The sequence below is a fragment of the Sceloporus occidentalis genome, unplaced genomic scaffold (genome assembly GCF_023333645.1).
Source record: "Sceloporus occidentalis isolate IW3139 unplaced genomic scaffold, rSceOcc1.0.p SCAF_137, whole genome shotgun sequence".
NCBI classification, from domain to species: domain Eukaryota; kingdom Metazoa; phylum Chordata; class Lepidosauria; order Squamata; family Phrynosomatidae; genus Sceloporus; species Sceloporus occidentalis.
In genome coordinates this window covers 1,743,367-1,765,935 of record NW_028317117.1, presented here as the reverse complement: position 1 = coordinate 1,765,935, position 22,569 = coordinate 1,743,367, and the positions used below count along the sequence as shown (strand labels likewise).

The following is a 22,569-nucleotide window of genomic DNA, read 5'->3' as shown; positions in this document are numbered from 1 at the left end:
GGAAATTATTGTTGTTTTATATAGCGGCAGCAAATTCCGTAGCGCTGTACACTGGGAAGACAGGGCATAACAAGTAGTATGTAACAACAACAGGTGAGGAAGGCCCTGCTCAAAGAGCTTACAACCTAGAGAAATAGGGAGACACAACTCTTCATAGCAACGCCTGATAATTAGCTAAAAGTTAAGAATTCCCATGTATGGTGTGGGCAATAGAGTCATACCTGCAAGAAGTGATCCATGATCCCTCTGCAGTTTTCCCCATATAAGTAATGCCCCCTGAAAGGCCACAGAAGGACATTGCCATACCTGGGAACTCCTGGTTTCAGAATCACTGCTCCCAATTAACTTTAGAATTACATTTAAAATCCTGGTACTAACATATAAGGCCCTCCATAATCCTGCCCCCCCATAACACTGCTCCTCCATACATTTCTGCGCTCATAAGCAAATACTCTCCTACTCGATCCTTATGTTCTTCCGATGGGCTAAGGCTCTCCTCCTCACTTATCACCTCTTCCTTTTCCCATCCACCAAATTTTACTCAAGCTGCCCCATATCTCTGGAATCTACTCCCAAGGAACCTTCAGCATTCACCCTCCCTCCCGACATTCAAGAAACATCTCAAAGCCCACTTCTTCAGAGATGCCGCTCCATCTTAGCTGCCAGAACTTCCCTGTCACTGATACAACCACCACACTACCTCTCACCCCTTTCTCTGTGCCTTATGTTTGTCACCACATTCCTTCAAGATTGTAAGCTTGCGAGCAGGGCTCTCTCCACCTAATGTATCGGTTTGTCTTAGTCTGTCAATTCTCGTCTTGTCAGACCCCTTGACTATATGTATTGTATGAAGTGCAATTAAGCGTAAATTGTTGGCGCTATATAAAAGATGATAAAAATAATAACAAAATGTCCAGGTCGCAGGAGGGGCGTTATGGTACATCCCACTCCCCTATTTCCCCTCCTTCATCTTAAAATTTCAATGCAAACCCCGCGCACCTCATCAGTGGCAGCAGGTCCAACAATTGACGGCAGCCGACCCAACCTTTGATGTCAGCGGACCCTCCCACACGCATCGTGAAGAGGGAGGCTCCCGGGTATAGACATTGAGGTAGTTGTATGGGGAGAGAGTTGTGAAATGAGAACGTTCTAAACAAAAATGGTGGCATAAATTGAAAGATGAGATGAAATAAGGGAGGGAAAGACAAAATGATGGGCGAACAGTTAGCAAAAATATTTAGATTTTGCCTCCACTGGAAACTAATGCACCCTCGACGCTCATCTACAAAAATTGTTAAGTAGAATCTTTTGCTAAAATCATGGAGATTAAATAAATTACAACATCAGTGTAAAGTTTGAATCCATTTTATTTTTGTAACTGTATTAAATGCTTTCTAAAATTGTAAATATTCTATAAAGAGGATCGAAGAGGGGATAAAGCAAGTATGTATGTTTTACTAAATAATAATAAAAATAATCACTTCCATGTAGAGCACAATTCCCTGTGTGCTCTTACCCAATTCTTAATTTTGTTTCTTTGGTCCACTAGATAAACATATGTAATTGGGGTTGTGGGTAAAAATAAACAATACTTTGCTATAAAAAAAAACCCAACAATATATGCGCATCTCTCGTCTGCTGTTAAGTTGCTGATAGTTGTTGGTTGGTTCAGACAACCTTGTTAAATACTAATGAGTATTGATTGACATACCATTGGGGCCATATTTTGCTTCAAATTTTAGCTTCCCTGGGTTAAAAAGCCAAACATCTCAAAAAAATGACATTGATTGAAAAGCAAGAGTAGATAGTTGGTGGTGGACGCACGTTAAGCGGGTGGACGCTAATATTTTCGGCACAACCGGTATGTACGAGGTGTTGTCAGATGGCCAGGCCTGGCTGCACATGTGTGTACGTATATATGCGTGTAAGTATGTATATGTGTGTGTATGTATCTATGTATATGTGTGTATGTATGTATCTGTATATATGTGTGTGTATGTATGTATCTGTGTATATATATAGATATATATATATATATATATATATATATATACACACACATTCTCATCCAATAATTTAGGTTAAAGCCCTCTATTCTTACAGTGGTTGCTTTAACTTTTCATGGAGGGTATTCCCCTATATGAATCTCCCTGTTTCCTAGACTCCTTGGATGGCAGAAGTTGTGTTTGGCTAAAATGATTAATTATATATATATAAATATATATATTTAATTTTGATCATTGTGTCTTTGCCTAACTTGTGTAACATATTTAGCTACAACAGTCAATGTGTTCATCGGTTTCTCTTTTACTTGGATTTTTACCCATGTCAGTGATTAAAGATCTATGTTTCGTTAATCCTCAAGTATTTAAATAATTAATTTAAATAATTAAATATCTAATTAAAAAAAAACCTCACATTGTAAATCATAGAATTACTGGAAAGCTTTTTATTTTCAGAACTTGAGGTTTAGAGTTCCACAAGCAGAAGTCGGCCTAGCTGTTGACGTTATTTAAACTGAAGCTTCTTCCTAAAACTCTGCTTAATATCTTTATTTCTCAGACTGTATATGATCGGATTCATCATGGGTGTTAATACTGTGTAGAGCATGGCTACCAGGGAGTCCACATCTGAAGCGTAGGAGGCCTTTGGCCGTACGTACATGAAGATCAGTGGCAGGTAAAACAAGTTGACTACCGCAAAATGGGAGGCACACGTGGAGAATGTTTTCTTGCGCCCGTCATGGGAAGCTATTTGGAGGATGGCCAAAATAATTTTGACGTAGGAGACCACGATGAAAGTAAAGCTTATCAAAAGTATGAAAGCGCCAATAGATGAACCGACTGCTACGTTGAAGGATGTGTCCGTACAGGCCAACTGGAGCAAAGGAGGGTGGTCACAGTAATAATGGAGGATAATATTTGGCCCGCAAAAAGGCAGCCTCAAAGCCAAAATTAACAATGTCACTGGGGTCATGAACCCACCAAACCATGCTGCAGTAGACAAGAGTATACACAACCTGTAGGTCATGACAGTAGAATAATGAAGAGGGGAGCATATGGCTAAATAGCGATCGTAAGCCATAACGCAAAGGAGAAGACATTCAGCAGCGGCTAACGAAAGAAAAACATACATTTGGAGGAAGCAGCCGGCGTAAGAAATGGTGTCCAAGTTCATCGAGAACTTGGCTAACATTTTAGGTACAGTAACCGATGTGTAGCTCAAGTCTAAAAAAGATAGGTTGCTGACGAAGAAATACATTGGAGTTTGTAACCGGGAATCCAGGACGACCAGAGTGAAAATAATTCCATTTCCTGTGACTGAGAAAAGATATATAAGAAGAAAGAGGAAGAAGAGCGAAATAGGGTATCTCTGAAGGCTTGGGAATCCAAAGATGATGAACTCCGTCACAGGGCTTAGGGGAGGACTGGAAGAGTTCCCATAATCAGTATATTGTCCGGTCACCTGAATGAAACACACAGAAGTCCAGTGATTATTACTGAATAATTTTAATAAACCTTTTCAAATATGAACAAATCTCTCTAAAAAAAAGCAAAAAACTATAGTCTATACAGTATGTGCTGCTCTGCCTAGGTAAAATATACTATTTTCATGTTTCTATGGCAACAGTCATTCCGTTTTTTTTTTGGTTTGTTTGTTTTTTTGTAATTTATGAGTATTTCAAAATTTGCCATGATTAGATCATTTCTAGGAAATGTTTGAACATTGAACAGTATGACCTAATAGTAGATTCAGTAGAAAAAATTTCAAAGTTAGTAACAGGTAGAAAACACGTTCAACCGTAATAGTTATAACAAAGGAAAGCTCGGAAGATGGGATACATCACTTTGATCTTGGGTCTTCAGAAAATATTGAAGACGAGACCTAGATAGTCTGGAAAGCTTGCAATCTATCGCACTTAAGGAATCAAATGATGTTTTTCCCCAGATGTGCTCTTTTTCCATGGCTAACAGGGAACAATTGTATACCTTTACTATACAACCACATGGGAATACTTATAGATTAGATATATTGTGAAACTCTCCACATAAATTTTTGTATTTTTCTTTTTAATTTAAATTTTTGTTTGACATTTTTTTTTATTTTTTTTTTAATTGTGACACAGAGGTTTTTTTTGTTTAGAACCTGGAAAATCAAAATCACATATAGGGCCTCTAGACCAATAATTGATATTTTGTTTTCTAAGTACATCTTGGTTTTGACACACGGAGATGCAATGTTGACGTCTTTTACATTTGTTTTTTTTTTACTATTAAATTAAACATCAGGATCTTGTTTGTCCTTATTTACTGTGCCAATAAAACATATATAGTGCAAGAAATCCAACATTTTTTAATAATGTAATGTAGAGTGCTTTTAGCAAGGACCCCTAGGGTAGAGTTTACATAAAAACACAGACTTTTTCAGCAGATCAGACCCATTTGGTCTGCTGTAAAGACTCAAACCTTAATGAGTCCTTGATCTTGTCTTAGTTTCAGTATAGTTTTATGCTTATCCAATGCGTGTTTAAATTCCTTCACTGTATCAGCCTCTACCACCTCCTCAGGGAGACTGTTCCACTTATCTACTACCCTCTAGTTTAAGATAATGGCCGCTTGTTCTAACATTTCTCCTCTGAAATAAAGTTCCCTTTCAGTATTGAAATATTTCTCTTGCATCCGTCCTCCACGCCGTACATATTGAGATCCCTCCGTATTTTACGGATAGACAGGTATTAAGCCATACGGTCACTGGTTATATTTCCATTCATTAAGCACCAGGAGGGGGGCCAATTGATTTTTTTTAAGACTTAAGTTCCAGTATAAGATAGACAATTAGTTCACTAATGGTGTCTAAAGCAAAAACGACCTATATGAGTCTTGGCCTCATCCTCGGGATAGACTTACCTTTTGCAGATAGACTCCCATTCCAGCTGTGAATTGAATATCTTGGTGGTGATACAATTAGTATACCTTAGTTCAATAAATGTGATATATTAACAGCTCATAATCGGACGGCAATAATGACAATGTGTATATACACAATATAGTGTCGGCAAGTTGTGTAGCTTCTGATACACAGAAGTTTGGAGCAAATAGTAGAATCTGGTTTTAGTCTCGGAATATATGTTTTCTTCACATCCCAAAGGGATGATTACATGGGACTTTGGTTCTTTGTTGACATCTGAGCCTTTAATTAACGGCGATATTGTTGGTCCATGTTTTTTGTAACTAAAATAACACAGCACGACACTTGTCTCTCTGGGGACTAATCAATAAAACAGCTAAATTTGGTTTGATTTGATTTACAGTAAACAGAAGTGACCAGAATTAACTCTTTTGGTTTGCGTCCAGGGACCTTAGTTGAAACAATTGTCTAACGAGATATGTGGTGGAGAAGCTGGTCTTCAAGGTGACTTTACTTTTAGAGGAACAGATGCTAGAGAACCCTGTGATTTGAATAGAAAATAAATAATTATCCAGGGAGGTTTGTTCAGATACCTGGCCCTATGTCTATTTAATTGTCCCACATGTTTAATATATTCCCTTCTTTTCCCAATGCCGGGGATTAGTGGATACTGGATCCCCTGCTTACTACGTTTAATACCCTTATACCACCAACCATGGGGTGGGGTAGAAGCTCCAGTTTCATAAATAATGAATTAATTAGCAATACAATACTTTGCTAAACCATTTCACAAAAGAATAGGCTCACAATCAAAGGCCTTGTAAATGTTTTGAATAGGCAAGTAAAGTAACCAGGGGATTACAGGATTCTAGATATACCGTATTTGCTCGATTATAAGATGACCCTGATTATAAGACGACCCCCTAAAATCTGAATATTAATTTAGGAAAAAAAAGAAAAAGCCTGAATATAAGACGACCCTATAGGAAAGAAGTTTTACCAGTAAATGTTAATTCATGTAAACTATTACATTTTTTAATAAAAGCTATGATTGAGAAAAATATTTTTTTTGTTTTTATTTCCTTGTATTTTCCAACCTGCCCCCCAGTTACGCACATCTGCCCCCAGGCGTGCCACTCCAATATGGCACTGTGCCCCATGATATGCCTTTTAACCCCCTATGTGCCACTCTGCCTCCAGAAATGCATTATACCCCTATATCCCATTCTGGCATTTAAGGGTTTAAAAGGCATTTCAGGAGGCAGAGTGGCGTTCCGGGGGTTAAAAGGCATTTCATAGAGCACTCTGCCTCCAGAAATGCCCTATGCCCCCATTTAACACTCCCCCACCCCACACACACTTACCGGTGCTTCCAATTTCCTGCTGTATACCGGGGCAGCAGTCTTACTGCAGTCTATTTGAGGTCTGATTATAAGACGACCCCGATTAGAAGACGAGGGGTATTTTTCAGAGCATTTGCTCTGAAAAAAACCTCGTCTTATAATCGAGCAAATACGGTATTTGCTTTTATATTATCTATACCTATACTCATACCTGGGAACCTTTAAGGGTAGGCTACCCACAGCTCTCCCTCTTCTTGGGAGTGGCTTTGTTTATAGGAGGGGCTGGACAAGCATGGAGGGGCCTGCAGAGAGAAGACAGTGACCCAGAGACCTGGGGAAAGCCGTACTTCACCCTGAGACTCCAGGTTATACCTGGAGAGCTCTCAAGTATGAATGTAGACATAGGGAAGTTTAAGTTTATTACCTTGGCATTTTGTAGGTAGCCATGTTTAAATATGTATTTTTTTTTCTCAGGTTTTGCTGTAGTAATATTTTAAAGAAAATTCTTGTAAAATTTTTACATGCATTTTCTGCTAGTTAAGCCTTTTAAAGCAAAATACCTATCATAATAAATACCTGTCTAATCGAATCATACTTACCTTTAAGTCTCAGTGTGAGGCTTGGGGGGGGGCAGTTGGCAGCAGGGGGGCAGTTGGCAGCGGGGTCGTGTATCATGAAGTTACGTGGCCCTGCGCTAGACATACGGGGGAAAAAGGCTAATGGGGCTAATGGGCCCACCGGGACAGAAGGTCCAACCCTGCACCCTGACTATGGTTTAGTATTTAGTAAATGGTTTTTGGCACTTGACATTGGTAAATAGAAGGCTTACAATAATGAAACCTAGTCAGTGGCATAACAGCACTCTATCATAGTGTTATAATGTCTACAATGTTGTTTCCATTAGTTTTGCCAAAACATTTTAACCAAAGAATTGCATGAAATATAAAAGTGATTTATAAGGCCAGATGTATGGATGGTTTGAGAGCCCCATCTAGTGGACAGATAGGTATCAACCAAAATCCTCTATTGAATTCTGCAAGTGTCGTAAACCTAAATCGCGCAAAAACAAACTAACCTTTAATGCAATATTTGTACATGGTCTAAAATATGATGCTGAAACTTATTTTTGTGATTATTGGCAATTTATTATTCCTTTTTTTGCATCAACACTTTTTACTTGTCAGGAGGGAGATACAATGTTGTATGTATCTTGATGGCGGTACACAGAGAAGATGGCTGTCCCACCTTAAAGTGCAGCTCACCACGATAGAGCATCGTATTCCGGTGCTCAGCATACAGGCTGGCGGCTGAGGGTACTGCCTCAGGTCAGGCCTAGGACAGCTCCTGACTTCTCTTGTGTAGACCTGTAGCTTGATTTTGACGTTTTCTGTGGCTTGATCGAGGCGATTCTGAATTTGAATGCGGCTTGTATCTTCACTTCACATAGGCAGCTAAGTCCAACAGGGTTTGAATACTGCAAGACTTAATCTCAAGTGGAAAAGGGCTTTTGTAGTTGAAGACACAACCTCAAACAGATTAATACTGAGGTTAGAGGTGTACCTCTGAGCTACATTGTTACCATTGCTTGTAGTATGATTATATATATGTCAGGACCCTACCGGTAATCGGCGGGGGTCCTCACCCGGCGGCGACACCGCCGGGCGCCCGCGTCCTTGGCCACGTTCCGGTCGGGTCCCAACCCGTCGGCGGCGGAGGTCCTTACCCGGCGGCGTCCCCGCCGAGCAACCACGTCCTCGGCCTCACGGCACGGCATCTCCGTGCCGCAGGCCGCGTCCCCGGTCTCCGTTGCGGCGGCAGCCGCACGCGGCAGACGCAGGGAATAGCAGTATGGCGGGGGGGCGTGTCCTGCGGTCCCAGACCGCTGCTAGCAGCCAGGGGGGGCGTGTCCTGCGGTCCCAAACCACCACTGGCAGCCAGGGGGGCGTGTCCTGCGGTCCCAAACCTCACTGACAGCCAGGGGAGGGGTTAGGGACTAATTGACAGCCACAGAGAGAGGAGGAGTATCAATTAGGCGGGCTATTTAAACCTGCAACCCTGTAACTTCATTACTTGGTTGTTCAAGTTCCCTACCGGATTCCTATACCCTGTAGCTGTTAGTTCTCTATTTGGATTATATGGACTTTTGACCCTCGGCTTGATTCCTGGACTTTGTTTTTGGATTACCCCTTGTACTGCGAACCTTCTGATCGATTTACGGACTTTGACCCTCGGCTGGATTTATGGACTTTGTCTTTGGATTACCCTTGTTGTACTGCGCACCTTCTATTTGATTACACGGTCTTTTGACCCTTGGCTAAGATACTGGACTTTGTGTGTTGGATTGCCCTTACTTCGCTCCCTTGCACCCGGTGTCTCTCTGCGCTGCGCTCCGAACCCCACTCAGCCTTGACAATATATATATATATATATATATATATATATATATATATATGATAGTAGAGTTATTAAAATGGGGCCACTTTGTGTATGTGCTAAATCAAAGTTTAGTGGACAACAGAAATAACACTATATTTAGCCATCAAGGCCCACAAATATATAAATAACGATGAGGCTTTAATACGATATATTGTCACTTGTCACAGATCTGAGCCACCATATCAAGGGACCACATGAGAGCTAAGCCCTAACTGAGCTAAGAAGTGGCACAACTTTTAGACCAAATTAATTTCTGTGATAACATATCATATTCTATGTATCCCTTACCCAATTAACCTTTAATAGCGGCTTAAACAAAAAATGTGGGCAACAGTCTAGTACCCATTATTAAAAGTTCTGGTGCAGCTACTTTGAACTCAAGGCTTTTTGCAGAATTCTCAACTCTACACCTTGACTAACCTGTTGGGCGTTACAATCAAGGGACATCAGTGAGGTCTATTCACTAAAATGTAAGGGCATGTGAGTTAGCAAAATAAAAAATGAATGTTTCCTGCTGAAAACTGAAAATTGTCCAACTGTAAATTAACTATTGCTAACTCCACCGCTAGGCACACAGCCGTAGCAGCGCTGTTCAGATTACTGAAGCTGGGTGGGCGCTAAGCATTTAAAATGAAAAAAGGAAACTTAAAATAAATGAAATGGGGTTGTCCATGACCCCCTAAAATGGCCTTTGTATTTTTAGTAGAGTGTACATATAGTCCCACGCCAGAGCAGCCCCAAGCAGATGTAAGAGGCATTGTCTTTGTGTTTTTAAATGCGTTTGCAAGTTTCAGACGAGGGCATGCAAGTTGTCATTCAATATGCATGTGCTTGCCAGCACCTCACACAATTAAGTTGCACATATACACCTTTTTTATTAGGGATTATACACTTTTTTTTGCAAGCTTCAGCATGACAGGACATGCATTCTCACTCAAGCGTCGTAGGTAAATTTAACTCTTGGCTTCTTAAATAGCAAATTGTCTTTCTATGAGAACTCCACGATAACTAGAATACTAGCCACATGACACACACAGCATGTGGTATCACCTAGGAAGCGGAAAAGTGAGACTCGCTCCCCACATAGAATTGGCCGGCGGATCAGATATTAATTTACACTTTTTCACATTTGTAAATATATAATGCTTTCTAAAACCGATTTAGTACTTTTGGGAAGGGGGGGCAACTATTTTCATATTTTTTTTTCTAACATTGTGTTTAATGTGATCATTCTTTCCTGTATGTAGAATGTATTCCCCTTGAGTCTTACAAATTAATAAATCAAGAACTTAATTCTATTCCATAGACCAGCAGAAATATTAACCCGGATGTAACTGAACTAGTGCTAATTCATTGTTTAATTTCTTAGAAATTGAGCAAAGAAACAAGTTGGGCAATTTTATTCTTTATGGAAATGATTCAAACATTTCTTTCAATTCTACTTTTGCAGATCCTTTGAATGTATGGACTGTAAGAAGTGCTGTGGAAATTGGTGATAATTGTTATTTATACAATTAGTAATAATTCTGAAAATTTGTACATACCTCCTATATCCTGTATATGTGTTGTATAAGATCCCTAAACTTCTTCAGGTAAAGTATAAACTTTATAGTATAAAGTCCAACTAAAAGCAAGGTTAAAGTAATGATAAATATGTTAATCTACGGGTTCTTTCACTATTCAATTTAATAATTATGGATTTTTTTAAAAACATTTTATTGCAAATGTTCTACAAAATAGAGTACAAAGTACCTACAAGTAAAATTCCACAAATTAACTCCAAACCCCCCAAAGGTAAGCAAAATAGGGTGCAAAGAGATAAAAAAGGGACCCAAAACCCACACAAACATTTCCACCAGAAATAACAAAAAGCACCACCAACCACAGAGAACAAGATAGCATGGGAGAAGAAACACGGTCGTAGCTATATACAGAGGTCAAACTACCCCCAGCAAACCCACTCCCCCAAAAAGCGGCGGTAGCTGGCAGACTCTAATTAATGAATTATGTCAAGCACTTGGAATGAAAAAGCTCCGGTCAGTAGAACCATGTGTTCAACCCCTAATAGGGGGCAAACAATTATGGAAATTTCAACAGGTTTTGTTGATGAGCTAAAATGTATCCATTTTTTGGTCAATTTTTATTTTGTTGCAATTTAGAATTGTGTTTCTGAGTTAATTTCGGTCGTAGGAAAGGATATCTGGATACAAATATTGTTATAAGTACTTTCTTAGAGTATAATACTTTTATACCCCTTTGGGTAGTTTTGAAGCTCTGTTTTCTCCAAGTCACTTTCCTGGAAAAAGAACATCAACACGGTGAGACTTGGTTGCATTGTAAGGATCCATATAAATCCCCCATTGGCGTTGGGAATTTATACTAAAGGGGCCTACAGTAAAATCTACATCTGCTCAGCAGGAACTTTCAATCAACACCCTTATAAAAGGCAACACCGCTCGTGGTTTATTTTATTGCATAACATGTCTAATACAATAAGTGGGGACGACAAAAGATCATTGAAAGAACGCATTAGGGAAATAGAAAATAATGGGAAAAAAAACAATTATTATTATTTATTGTTTTATATAGCGCCATCAAATTCCGTAGCGCTGTACAATGGGTAGACAGGACTTAACAACTAGTATGTAACATAACAAATTGACTTACAGAGACAACAGGTGAGGAGGGCCCGGCTCAAAGAGCTAACAATCTAGAGGGATTTAGGGTTTATTACACAATGGGTAAAAGTTAGGGATGGACCAGCCACGCTAGTGTAAGTATTACAGGACTAGGAGAGGTGAGCTAAAGGGATATGGGGGGTGTTAATGTGCAATATTATAAGCTTCCTTAAAGAATTGGGTCAATCAATAGACATTTTCAAAATTGTGGAGCCGCTGACTTGAGATAGTTAAAGTAGGTGAAAGGGGAGAAAATATAATTAATAAACAATAAAGGCGAAACATTTTGGAGACCCAGGTGGATATTTTTGTTGCTGAAGTTAACGTTCACTCAAGGTTTTGTTGAAACTTCCTAAGATTTCATTTTCTTTTCCTGACGAGTTTCCGGGACAGAGCAGGGCATTGACAAGTCCGGGTTTGGCTTGTTTTTAAGAGTTAGCCACAAGCAGAGAAGGTAAAAAGCACTCTTCTTTGAAATAAAATTATCTTGTAATTGCCTGCCAATATACATCAAACAATTAGCTGAGCGAAATGTATGTGGTTTATAAAAAATAAATAAAAAATACATATATAAAGTATTTGGTTAATTATAAGACGAACCCCCAGAATCTGAAGATTAATTTAGGAAAAAATAAAAAGCCTGAATATAAGACGACCCTATGGGAAAAACTTTTACTAGTAAATATTAATTCATGTAAACTGTTTGTTCATATTTAATAAAAGCTATGATTGAGAAAAATATTTTATTTCCTTTTATTTGACAACCTGCCCCCCACTTATGCACATCTGCCCCAGGCTTGCCACTCCCTGATATGCCTTATAATCTCCTATGAGCATTTGCTCTGAAAAAACCTAGTCTTATAATTGAGCAAATGCGGGTTTTTTTACCTGTCTCTAAAGGGTAAATTTTGTTTTATATGTATTTTTTTATTTTAATTGGGTTGAGATGGTGGGGAATTAACTAGATACTGCTAGGTTTAGGGAGAGTTTAAAATAATAATAATAAAAAAAAATTAAAACCCTTAAAAAATAAATTATATAGGAATATATGGTGGATTTAATGATTATATATATATATATATATATATATATATTTTTTTTTTTACCCCAGTTGTGCTAGCTGTGCAAAATTTACATACTTGTAAAGATGTGAATACATGGATTTTTTAAATTAAAAATTTTACTAAAAAAAAAAACAACTTCTTACATGCATATATACAGGCTCACTATATAAGAAAGAAGGAAATAACAGTAGAAAATAGGCATAACAATAAAAAAAACAAAAAAAAAAAAACATGCCATCTCTCTGATACTGTATTCCTTGGTTTTCTTAAGTGGCAAATTATTATATATTTGATTATGCTGTTGGGATACTTTTATGCATCTACTTACACGTAGACATTAAGCTATCCGTATACTTTCTGCCTGTACGGTGATTCGTTTTGGGTGGATAAGCTGAACGATCCTGAACCTAATTTTTCTAATTTTTAGACCGTAAATGATAGGATTTAGAAGCGGTGGCACCACGAGGAATTGCAGGGACATTACCACCCTCAGCTCGTAGGGGACGCTTGTAGGTTTAAACCGGTGGAGGAGTATCTCAAAAAGGACATCGACCACGTAGTTAACCATGGTTATCAGGTGAGGGGTGCAGGTCTGCAAGGCTTTGGATCGGAAGTCCCTCGAGGATTTCACACACGCCCTCAAAATCTCAAAGTACGAGACCACGATAAGAACCGGCATCAATCCAATCAACGCCGCGGTGATAAACAGTCCAAAAATGTTGTTGACGGTTGTGTCAACACAGGAGAGCCGCACGACAGACCAGTTATCACAATAGATCTTCAGGATCGCCGAGTCGCACAAAGGAAGTCTGACAGTCAAAATAAAATGTGTAGTAAACAAAGTGAGTGTGTACAACCAGGCTGCGACAACAAGTTTAAAGACCGTTTTTAAGGACATTATACAATTATACCTGAGAGGGTTACAGATGCATACATAACGATCAAACGCCATCACGGTTAGGATCGTTAACTCACACCCCATGTAAGTATGAATACAATACACTTGCGTCAAACACCCGACATAGGATACGGTTTGAGTTCTGTAAAGCAACTTTACAAAAAGGCTGGGGAGGAAAGCGCTGCTTCCGTACAACCCGTTCAAACACAGCACGGAAATGAAAATATACATAGGTTCGTGCAAACTTTGGTGTAAAGCTACAATAGCAATGACGGCGCCGTTGCATAAGACGATCAGTACGAAACACAGAAAGGATAGGAGGCCGTACAAATATTTAATATCCGACATTTCACCAAAGCCGAGCGTTAACACCGAGGGATTTAAAATTGTTTCATTTTGCATTATTTTCTTTCTGTCGTTCTGGAGGGAAAAAAAAAAAAGTGTATCTGAATTTATTAAATATTCAATTGCGTAATAATAAAAAAAAAATATAAAAAAAATTGGTAAGAATTAATTTGGAATTTTTTTTAGAAAAATTGGAAATTTCATTGTTTTTGTACAAGAAAAAAGAGGAAAAAATGAAGATGCCAATGCTGGCAGATGTTCAATATTAAATGAATATTTTATTTTCTGGAATACAAGACTTTTAAGAGAATACTATATTCCTAGAGATTTCACTGCATGTTAAGTAAAAAGAAAAAAGTCTAAAAGTGTGACGTAACGTGCTCTATTTCTGGAGGTTTTAGCTAATATATATTAAATTAAAACATGAAGAGAAATCACTTTATAGTATGTCGTTAAATTGTTATCAAATGCTTATGTCTTAAATCAAAAAATTTTATTAGAACCTATCAAAAAAATGTATCAAAAATATATATTAAAAAGTAGCAAAGTGGGACGAGGGTTTGCCTAAAAAAAAAAAAAATTGAGACAATAATACAAATATTGGTCATGTTGTTTAACTCCCCCTAGGAATAACAGAAACAAAGAATTGAAAAGTGTTCAGAATTAAGTTTTTGTATGTAAATCAATGTGACGTGAAGTATAACAAAAAGCCTTAAACATAAAAAGTGTTTTCGGAGAAATATCAGATGAAAGTGAGTGTATAAGCCATAAATAAGAGAATTCCTGGGGCATAGTGTCTGGTGAGAGAGAACTAAGTCTAATCCAGTATACAGTACATGCAGAAATATAGAATGCATGGAATCCGAGGGTTCTTTGCTATGGAATAATAAGAATAAATATAGAAATAAATAGTGACAGTGAAATCAAAGCCATTATCCCTATAACAGTTATCGTCTAAGTCTAAAGTTCAAATTGATAAATATGTAAACTATATAGCATGAAAGTTCTGCAAAGGTAGAAGATCAAAACTATTAACTATTTTGCTTTGAAGGGCTATGGATGCTCAATATGCTTAATATAATCAATGGCAGGTTCTGGTAAGTATGTGTGTGTGTATGTATGTATGTATATATATATATATATATATATATATATATAATTATAAATTATACCCTATCTACAATAAAATAATTCTATTAAAAGGAATTGTCAAAACAATCGAAAAAAAAATATTAAGATTCTTACAATAGCTGGCATCGTAAAATATTGCCGATTCCTAATAAATTAAAATTGTCTTCCTTGTGTTGTACCAATTATTACCTCCTGGATATTATTATTTTTTACATGTACAGAATACTCGGTGGTACCTGGGATGATGCAGAGATGTTGGGATGTCTTTCACCGCAATGTGCTTCTGAGTTGACCTTTTTATACCGGCTCACCTAATGATACCAAGTATCACAAAGAAACAAATTGAATTTTAATGAATGCTCTCCTTTTTATGTTTTCTCAACAGACCAGGATGTCTCTGGAGGTTGCTGTTTGGTCTGCGGATCATACTATATGAATACATGTATAATGAGGTGCTGCATAATATTTTTTAAAACATAAGTATATGTTTGCCTGTTTAGACCCCATAAAACACCTAAAATTAGTATATTTCTGCCTGAAGCATGTGTGCTTTACTTTTTGTGGAAACAAATTAGAAAGCGCAGTTAACACAGCAGGAATTCCAAAAAGAAGCCTGCTTTTCTTCTCTGAGCTCTCTTAGTAATGGGGAGGACAAAGCCCGCTCAAAGCACCGCAGTACTCTCTACTCATATTTCAGTGAATATGGGGGGGGGGGGACATGACCAGGCCAAGCAGAAAAACAGCCCAACGCCGTTTCCTCCAGACACCAGCCAGCTTCACCCAAAGTAGACCTGCAGGGAGGACCGTCTACTTTTTTTCAAAAAATATTTATTATTGTTTTTTACTTATGTATTTTATTTTTTATTATGTCCTCGCTGTTGATCTCTCTTCGGCAGCGTAGTGTCACATATAAAAACTACTACAAAATAACCCAGAATTCCAGTGTGTAGAAGGAGGTACCCCCCCCCACACACACACACACAGGTGTTAAAGACAGAATACTCAGTTAACCCCTTTAGAACCAGGCTGTTTTTTTTATTTTTTGTACCCTTTGTTTTAACACTTTTGCGGTGCCCGGGTTTAGCTGTAATTTTCTTCTCTCGCCTTTAGTGAACCCAGACAAATTATATATTGTTGGGGGGGGAGGGGGTAAACAAAAAGGGCTTAATTCAGATACCTTTTTTAATCATTTCATCTAATTTCCTATTTAAAAAAATGGTGAAAATGAAAAAAAGCACATCTGCAAAAGCTAATGAAAAAAACCAATGTTTTTAAGTTTTTTGCAAGTAAAAATACAATTATCTCCAGTTTTTGTACCACAGAGTTAAGTGATTAAGTGTACTCTTGGCCGGATCCCAAATTGGCCCTATCTCAGTTATAGCGCCCTTTCAATAATCTTCCCCAACACTATAACAACCTAAACATACACTGCAACATCTTAGCTCAATCTTACCTCTATTATAGTGCCTTTTCAGCAATTATCCCCAAAGCTGTAAGAAACTAAACGATTAAACGACTTAACTTATCCTGTCTTCATTATAGTGCCTTCCCAGCTAGATGAAATCCATCCTCCACGGTTTCTAGGCTACTAAAGTGTCTACTAAAAGGCAATTATACCTTATTATTTATTATAAGTTAAAAAAATTATAGTATGGAAATCAGTCTACATAGAAGCCCCCATTCCAGATTAATGCCCAGTGGAGCTTTAGTACTCATTTTAAAAATCCATTTTTCGGTTAATTTTTGGATCATTTGTTTTTGGGCATTTTTAATTTGGAAACACAATGTGTTGCCTGGTTCCCACATTCACTCTCTCACACTCTTACTCCCAAAATGATTCCCTACCTTCTCTACAGACCACTTCTGCTTCTGCTCTCTGCAAAATAGTTCTCCGGGCCAAGTCTGGAGAGTATGGGAGTATGTAGAAGTAAGACTTATATACATTAAATAAAAGTACAAACCTCAGGGTGGCATAATAAATATGCAAGTATTATATTATAATTTAGGGCAGCTTCTATTGCAGGTGCTGTGTGTGCGCTACATGCTCCTCCCCATTCTCCTATCATTTTTTTCTTAGCGACAGGACACTGTCACATATACTGCCCCTCCCTTGCTCCCCCTTCCCTGTCAGCATGGTCTTTGCAGCTGAAGAGCAAGATCAGAGGAGACCAGAAAACAGCTGGAGAAGGTAAGTGAACAGGTGGGGGGACAGATACAAGGCAGGGGGAGGGTATAGGGAGCTACAGACAAGACTGGGGCACAGAGTGAAAGAGAGACTTTTTTGGGCAAAGAATTTCATCTCCCAATGAAAAAAAGAAATACTGTATGAAGGGTTCGCTAACCTTAGACTTAGGCATGTGTCTGAGCATAAGATAGAATGTGTTACTGCATGGCGTTAGTGTATGTGTGTTATTGCATGTTTGTCATTGTATGGTGTCAGGTGTGAACCTAAGACTAATGGCCCTAGGGAGGAAGAAACATGGTGTGTGTGGTGTTAGAAGAGGTTTGCATGTTAGTGTGTGTTAGTTGTGGGTCAGCTAGTTTCTGGATGAAGCACCAAAGAATTACTGCACCCAGGCCCAAAATGGTATGGGAAAGATCTCTAACACTTTTTTTCCATTGTAATCACACATAAACTTACATTTTTTCCCCTTGATTCAATAAGCCAATCGAAAAAAAAATAAAAAAAATAGTGAACTGACCAGTTAAATACAGAGGTTATACTTAAGAGTGTAACCTTCTAATTGCTGAAAAGTGATAGCGTTGGTAAAGCTACACTCTAGCATAGTACATCACAATAAAACTTAACCGTTTGTTTTAATTTTTTTTACCTTTTATTTTTATTTATTTTTATTTTGTTTCAAAAAAACATCTTGACTGGTGGATTTTAGAGACCTTGCACTCCCTTTCGTTTCAGGATGCCCCACAGATACTCAATAGGGTTTAGGTCTGGAGACATGCTTGGCCAGTCCATCACCTTTACCCTCAGCTTCCTTAGCAAGGCAGTGGTCGTCTCTTGGCGTGTTTGGGAGTCGTTATCATGTTGGAATACTGCCCTGCGGCCCAGTCTCCGAAGGGAGGGATCACGCTCTGCTTCAGTATGTCACAGTACATGTTGGCATTCATGGTTCCCTCAATGAACTGAAGCTCCCCAGTGCCGGCAGCACTCATGCAGGACCCGACCATGACACTCCCACCACCGTGCTTGACTTTAGGCAAGACACACTTGTCTTTGTACTCCTCACCTAGTTGCCGCCACACACGCTTCACACCATCTGAACCAAATAAATTTATCTTGTTCTCATTGGACCACAGGACATGGTTCCAGTAATCCATGTCCTTAGTCTATTTGTGTTCAGCAAACTGTTTGCAGGCTTTCTTGTGCATCATCTTTAGTGAAAGGCTTCCTTCTGGGACGACAGCCATGCAGACCAATTTGATGCAGTGTGCGGCGTACGATCTAAGCATTGACAGGCTGACCCCCCACCCCTTCAACCTCTGCAGCAATGCTGGCAGCACACATACGTCTATTTCCCAAAGACAACCTCTGGATATGACGCTGAGCGCATGCACTCAACTTCTTTGGTCGACCATGGCGAGGCCTGTTCTGAGTGGAACCTGTCCTGTGAAACCTCTGTATGGTCTTGCCCACCGTGCTGCAGCTCAGGGTCTTGGCAATCTTCTTATAGCCTCGGCCATCTTTATGTAGAGCAACAATTCTCAGAGAGTTTTTTGCCATGAGGAGGCATGTTGAACTTCCAGTATAAGAGAGTGTGAGAGCGATAACACCAAACTTAACACACCTGCTCCCCATTCACACCTTAGACCATGTAACACTAACAAGTCACATGACACCGCGGAGTGGAAATGGCTAATTGGGCCCAATTTAGACATTTCCACTTAGGGGTGTACTCACTTTTGTTGCCAAGGTTTAGACATTAATGGCTGTGTGTTGAGTTATTTTGAGGGGACAGCAAATGTACACTGTTATACAGGCTGTACACTCACTGAAAAGATATAATAAAATATTCACAAAAATGTGAGGGGTGTACTCACTTTTGTGAGATACTGTAAGATATGTCTATTTTATTTGTATACATTTATTTGTCAACATAGGTGATGCATTTTTGCAGGTAATACATTACATTATTTATCTTCTACTAAGTAAAACCTCTTATAAGATGGATATTTGTTTTTTGTTTTTAATTCTAATACCGTATTAATTAAAAGTTACCTTTTATTGCGATTTACTGTCCTGGACTGTGACTTACTATGTGTAAATGACATATACAATTTAATTTGATAAAATACATTTAATATTAACAATAACTACAAAAGTACCTTATAATAATATATAATAATTAAAAGGGACATAAAGGCAAACAAAAACATTAATAGCTTAATGTAATATTATCCACAAGTAGTGTTTCCTAGTGCTGAAAATGCAGATTAAAAGCCAATATTTAAAAAATATTTGTAGATTTGTATTAATTGTCTTTTGGGTTCTATTGAAGTTTTCATGGGTGAAAATCACATAAAAATGATCTTATTGCTCAACTTGCTACAATGTTGCAGATTTAAGATGCAGATTAGTAACATAGTAACATAGTAACATAGTTCATAAGGTTGAAAAAAGACCAAAGTCCATCAAGTTCAACCTATATACATATTGTGTCCCTACTGTTTTGATCCAGAGGAAGGCAAAAAACCCTTATGAAGCAGATGCCAATTGCCCCATACCAGGGGGAAAATTCCTTCCCGACTCCAAATATGGCAATCAGAATAAATCCCTGGATCAACGTTCTGTCCCTATTAATCTAATATCCATAACTTGTAATATTATTGCTTTCAAGAAACACGTCCAGGCTCCTTTTGAACTCTTTTATTGAGTTTACCATCACCACTTCCTCTGGCAGAGAGTTCCATAATCTCACCGCTCTTACTGTAAAGAACCCCCGTCTGTGCTGGTGTAGAAACCTTCTTTCCTCCAGCCGTAGAGGATGTCCCCTTGTTATAGATACAGTCCTGGGTATAAATAGGTCCTGGGAGTGATCTCTGTACTGCCCCCTTATATATTTATACATAGTTATTAAGTCCCCCCTAAGCCGTCTTTTTTCCAAACTAAATAACCCCAATTCTGATAATCTTTCTGGGTACTGTAGTCCTCCCATTCCCCTTATTACTCTGGTTGCCCGTCTTTGAACCCTCTCCAGCTCCACTATATCTTTCTTGTACACTGGTGCCCAGTACTGTACACAGTATTCCATGTGTGGTCTGACTAGTGACTTGTACAGTGGTAGAATTATTTCCTTGTCGTGGGCATCTATGCCCCTTTTGATGCACCCCATGATTTTATTTGCCTTAGCAGCAGCTGCCTGACACTGGTCGCTACAGGTAAATTTACTGTTAACTAAAACTCCTAAGTCCTTTTCCATGTCAGTCGTCCCCAGTGTTTTCCCATTTAATACATATTCCCAGCCTGGATTTTTCTTCCCCATGTGCATAACCTTACATTTATCTGTGTTGAACCTCATCTGCCACATCCCAGCCCAAGCCTCCAACCTATGCAGATCCATTTGTAATCGTGCACTGTCCTCTATTGTGTTAACCACGTTACAGAGCTTAGTATCGTCTGCAAAGATTGATACTTTACTATGCAATCCCTCTACAAGGTCATTAATAAATATATTAAAAAGAATAGGACCCAAAACTGACCCCTGTGGTACCCCACTAGCAACAGTCACCCACTCAGAGTATGTACCATTAATAACCACCCTCTGTTTCCTATCACTGAGCCAGTTACTTACCCACATACACACATTCTCCCCCAGCCCAAGCATTCTCATTTTATGTACCAGCCTTTTATGTGGCACCGTATCAAATGCTTTGGAAAAATCAAGATATACGACATCCAGCGATTCACCCCGATCCAGTCTTGAGCTCACCTCCTCATAAAAGCTAATCAGGTTAGTTTGACAGGACCGATCCCTTGTAAACCCATGCTGATATGGAGTCATACATTTATTTTCATTGAGATACTCCAAAATAGCATCTCTTAGGAAACCCTCAAACAGTTTACACACAACAGAAGTTAAACTAACAGGCCTATAATTCCCCGGGTCACTTTTTGTCCCCTTTTTGAATATTGGCACAACATTTGCTATGCGCCAGTCCTGGGGAACAGACCCTGTCACTATAGAGTCCTTGAATATTAGAAATAGGGGTCTGTCTATTACATTACTTAACTCCCTTAGAACGCGGGGGTGAATGCCATCTGGACCTGGTGATTTGTCTATTTTGATTTTTTTTAGGCGGCACTGCACTTCTTCCTGCGTTAGACAGGCGACATGTACTGAGGCATTTATCTCATCCTGCTGTATTCTGGTCTTCACGTCAACAGAATAATTAAAAGTTTTTTATTGGTAAAACTATCTCTTAAGGAACGGCGAACCTAGTCTGTGCCTTAATCTTCCCGTAAATTTATTCTTCGTACAAAGGTCTCGTTGCACAAGCTGAGCTAGTTTACTTTTTATCTCTTTTGTCTTCAGTCCATACATGAGAGGATTGAGCAGCGGTGGCACCACCAGTAACTGAATGGACATGACCACGCGGATTTGGGAAGGAACGTTCGTGGGTGCGAACCTATAGAGAAGTATTTCAAAAAGTACATCGACAACGAAGACGGTGATGGATATCAGATGAGGTGTACAAGTGTGCAAAGCTTTAATTCTGGTTTGTACCGAAGATTTTAAGCACACTTTCAAAATCTCAACGTAGGACACGAAGATTAGCGCAGGTAAAAGAACCACCAAAGCCACGGTGACAAAAAGGCCGTATATATTGTTTGCTGTCGTATCGATGCAGGACAGCCTCACTATGGTCCAGTTATCGCAGTAAATCTTCAGGACGACCGTGTCACACAACGGGAGCCTGACTGTCATTGTAACAAGTATGACTATCAGAATAATTGGATACAGCCAACTGGCCACAATCAGTTTGTACACAGTTGATAAGGACAATATCGTATGATATCTCAGAGGGTTACAGATACAAACATAGCGATCGAAAGCCATAACCGTTAGAATTGTCATTTCGCAGCCTACATACGTAGAAATACAAAACCCTTGCGTCAAGCAACCGACGTACGAAATGGTTTGGGAATTGGTAACCAAGTTGACGAATAAGTTAGGGAAAAATGCGGTGCTCCCGTATAGTTCGTTGACGCATAGCGAGGAGACAAATATATACATTGGCTCCTGCAAACTTTTGTGCATCGCGACCACGGAGATCACAGCTCCATTGTACAAGACGATCATCAAAAACCCAACCAAAACAATGACGCTGTAGAGATATCTTATGGAAGTCATTTCTTCAAAGCCGAGCCTTAGCTGCGTCGGATGCGTGTATGTTGAATTGATCATCGTTATTTTTGTCCGTCCTTTTCCATCCTACAAATCAACAGAGACAAAAAAAAAAAGAAAAAATATACATTGAATTATCTTGCCACTTATCCGTACGCCTCTATAACATACAATGTTATATATTTATATATATATATATTTAATTGCAATGACATTTATTTGTTTAAAGAAAATTTATTAAAATGTAAAAAAAAAATTTGACAATGTTTTTTTTTTAATTTTGTTTGGTTTTTTGGGGGTTTTTTTTAGTTAGCAGTACTCAAGTCCAGGCCCGGACTAGCCATCTGGCACACTGGGCAAATGCCTGATTGGCTGTTAGCCATTGAAGCCCCATACTCGGTGGAT

At 38.8% G+C, this 22,569-nt stretch overlaps 3 protein-coding genes across 3 annotated transcripts; all 3 read right to left on the bottom strand.

Annotated features, from left to right (window-relative positions):
- Nucleotides 1–2,508: 2,508 nt before the first annotated feature.
- LOC149281224 (olfactory receptor 6N1-like) lies at nucleotides 2,509–8,025 on the bottom strand. The gene is made up of 2 exons (XM_089499567.1): nucleotides 7,894–8,025; nucleotides 2,509–3,465 (listed from the first exon to the last, which is right to left on the bottom strand). The coding sequence occupies exons 1-2, from the start codon at nucleotides 8,023–8,025 to the stop codon at nucleotides 2,509–2,511; spliced, it is 1,089 nt and encodes a 362-aa protein (XP_089355693.1).
- Nucleotides 8,026–12,766: 4,741 nt separating this feature from the next.
- On the bottom strand, nucleotides 12,767–13,381 carry LOC149281223 (olfactory receptor 52D1-like). The gene has a single exon (XM_089499566.1). The coding sequence runs from the start codon at nucleotides 13,379–13,381 to the stop codon at nucleotides 12,767–12,769; it is 615 nt and encodes a 204-aa protein (XP_089355692.1).
- Nucleotides 13,382–21,231: 7,850 nt separating this feature from the next.
- On the bottom strand, nucleotides 21,232–22,224 carry LOC149281222 (olfactory receptor 51E1-like). Its single transcript, XM_089499565.1, has one exon. The coding sequence runs from the start codon at nucleotides 22,222–22,224 to the stop codon at nucleotides 21,232–21,234; it is 993 nt and encodes a 330-aa protein (XP_089355691.1).
- Nucleotides 22,225–22,569: the final 345 nt, after the last annotated feature.

Coding starts and splice junctions, on each gene's coding strand:
- LOC149281223 (XM_089499566.1), bottom strand. CDS start 13,381: ATGGCGTTTGATCGTTATGTATGCATCTGTAACCCTCTCAGGTATAAT.
- LOC149281222 (XM_089499565.1), bottom strand. CDS start 22,224: ATGATCAATTCAACATACACGCATCCGACGCAGCTAAGGCTCGGCTTT.
- LOC149281224 (XM_089499567.1), bottom strand. CDS start 8,025: ATGCCGTGCCGTGAGGCCGAGGACGTGGTTGCTCGGCGGGGACGCCGC. Junction 3,466..7,893: donor CCCGGCGGTGTCGCCGCCGG/GTGAGGACCCCC, acceptor TGTTTCATTCAG/GTGACCGGACAATATACTGA.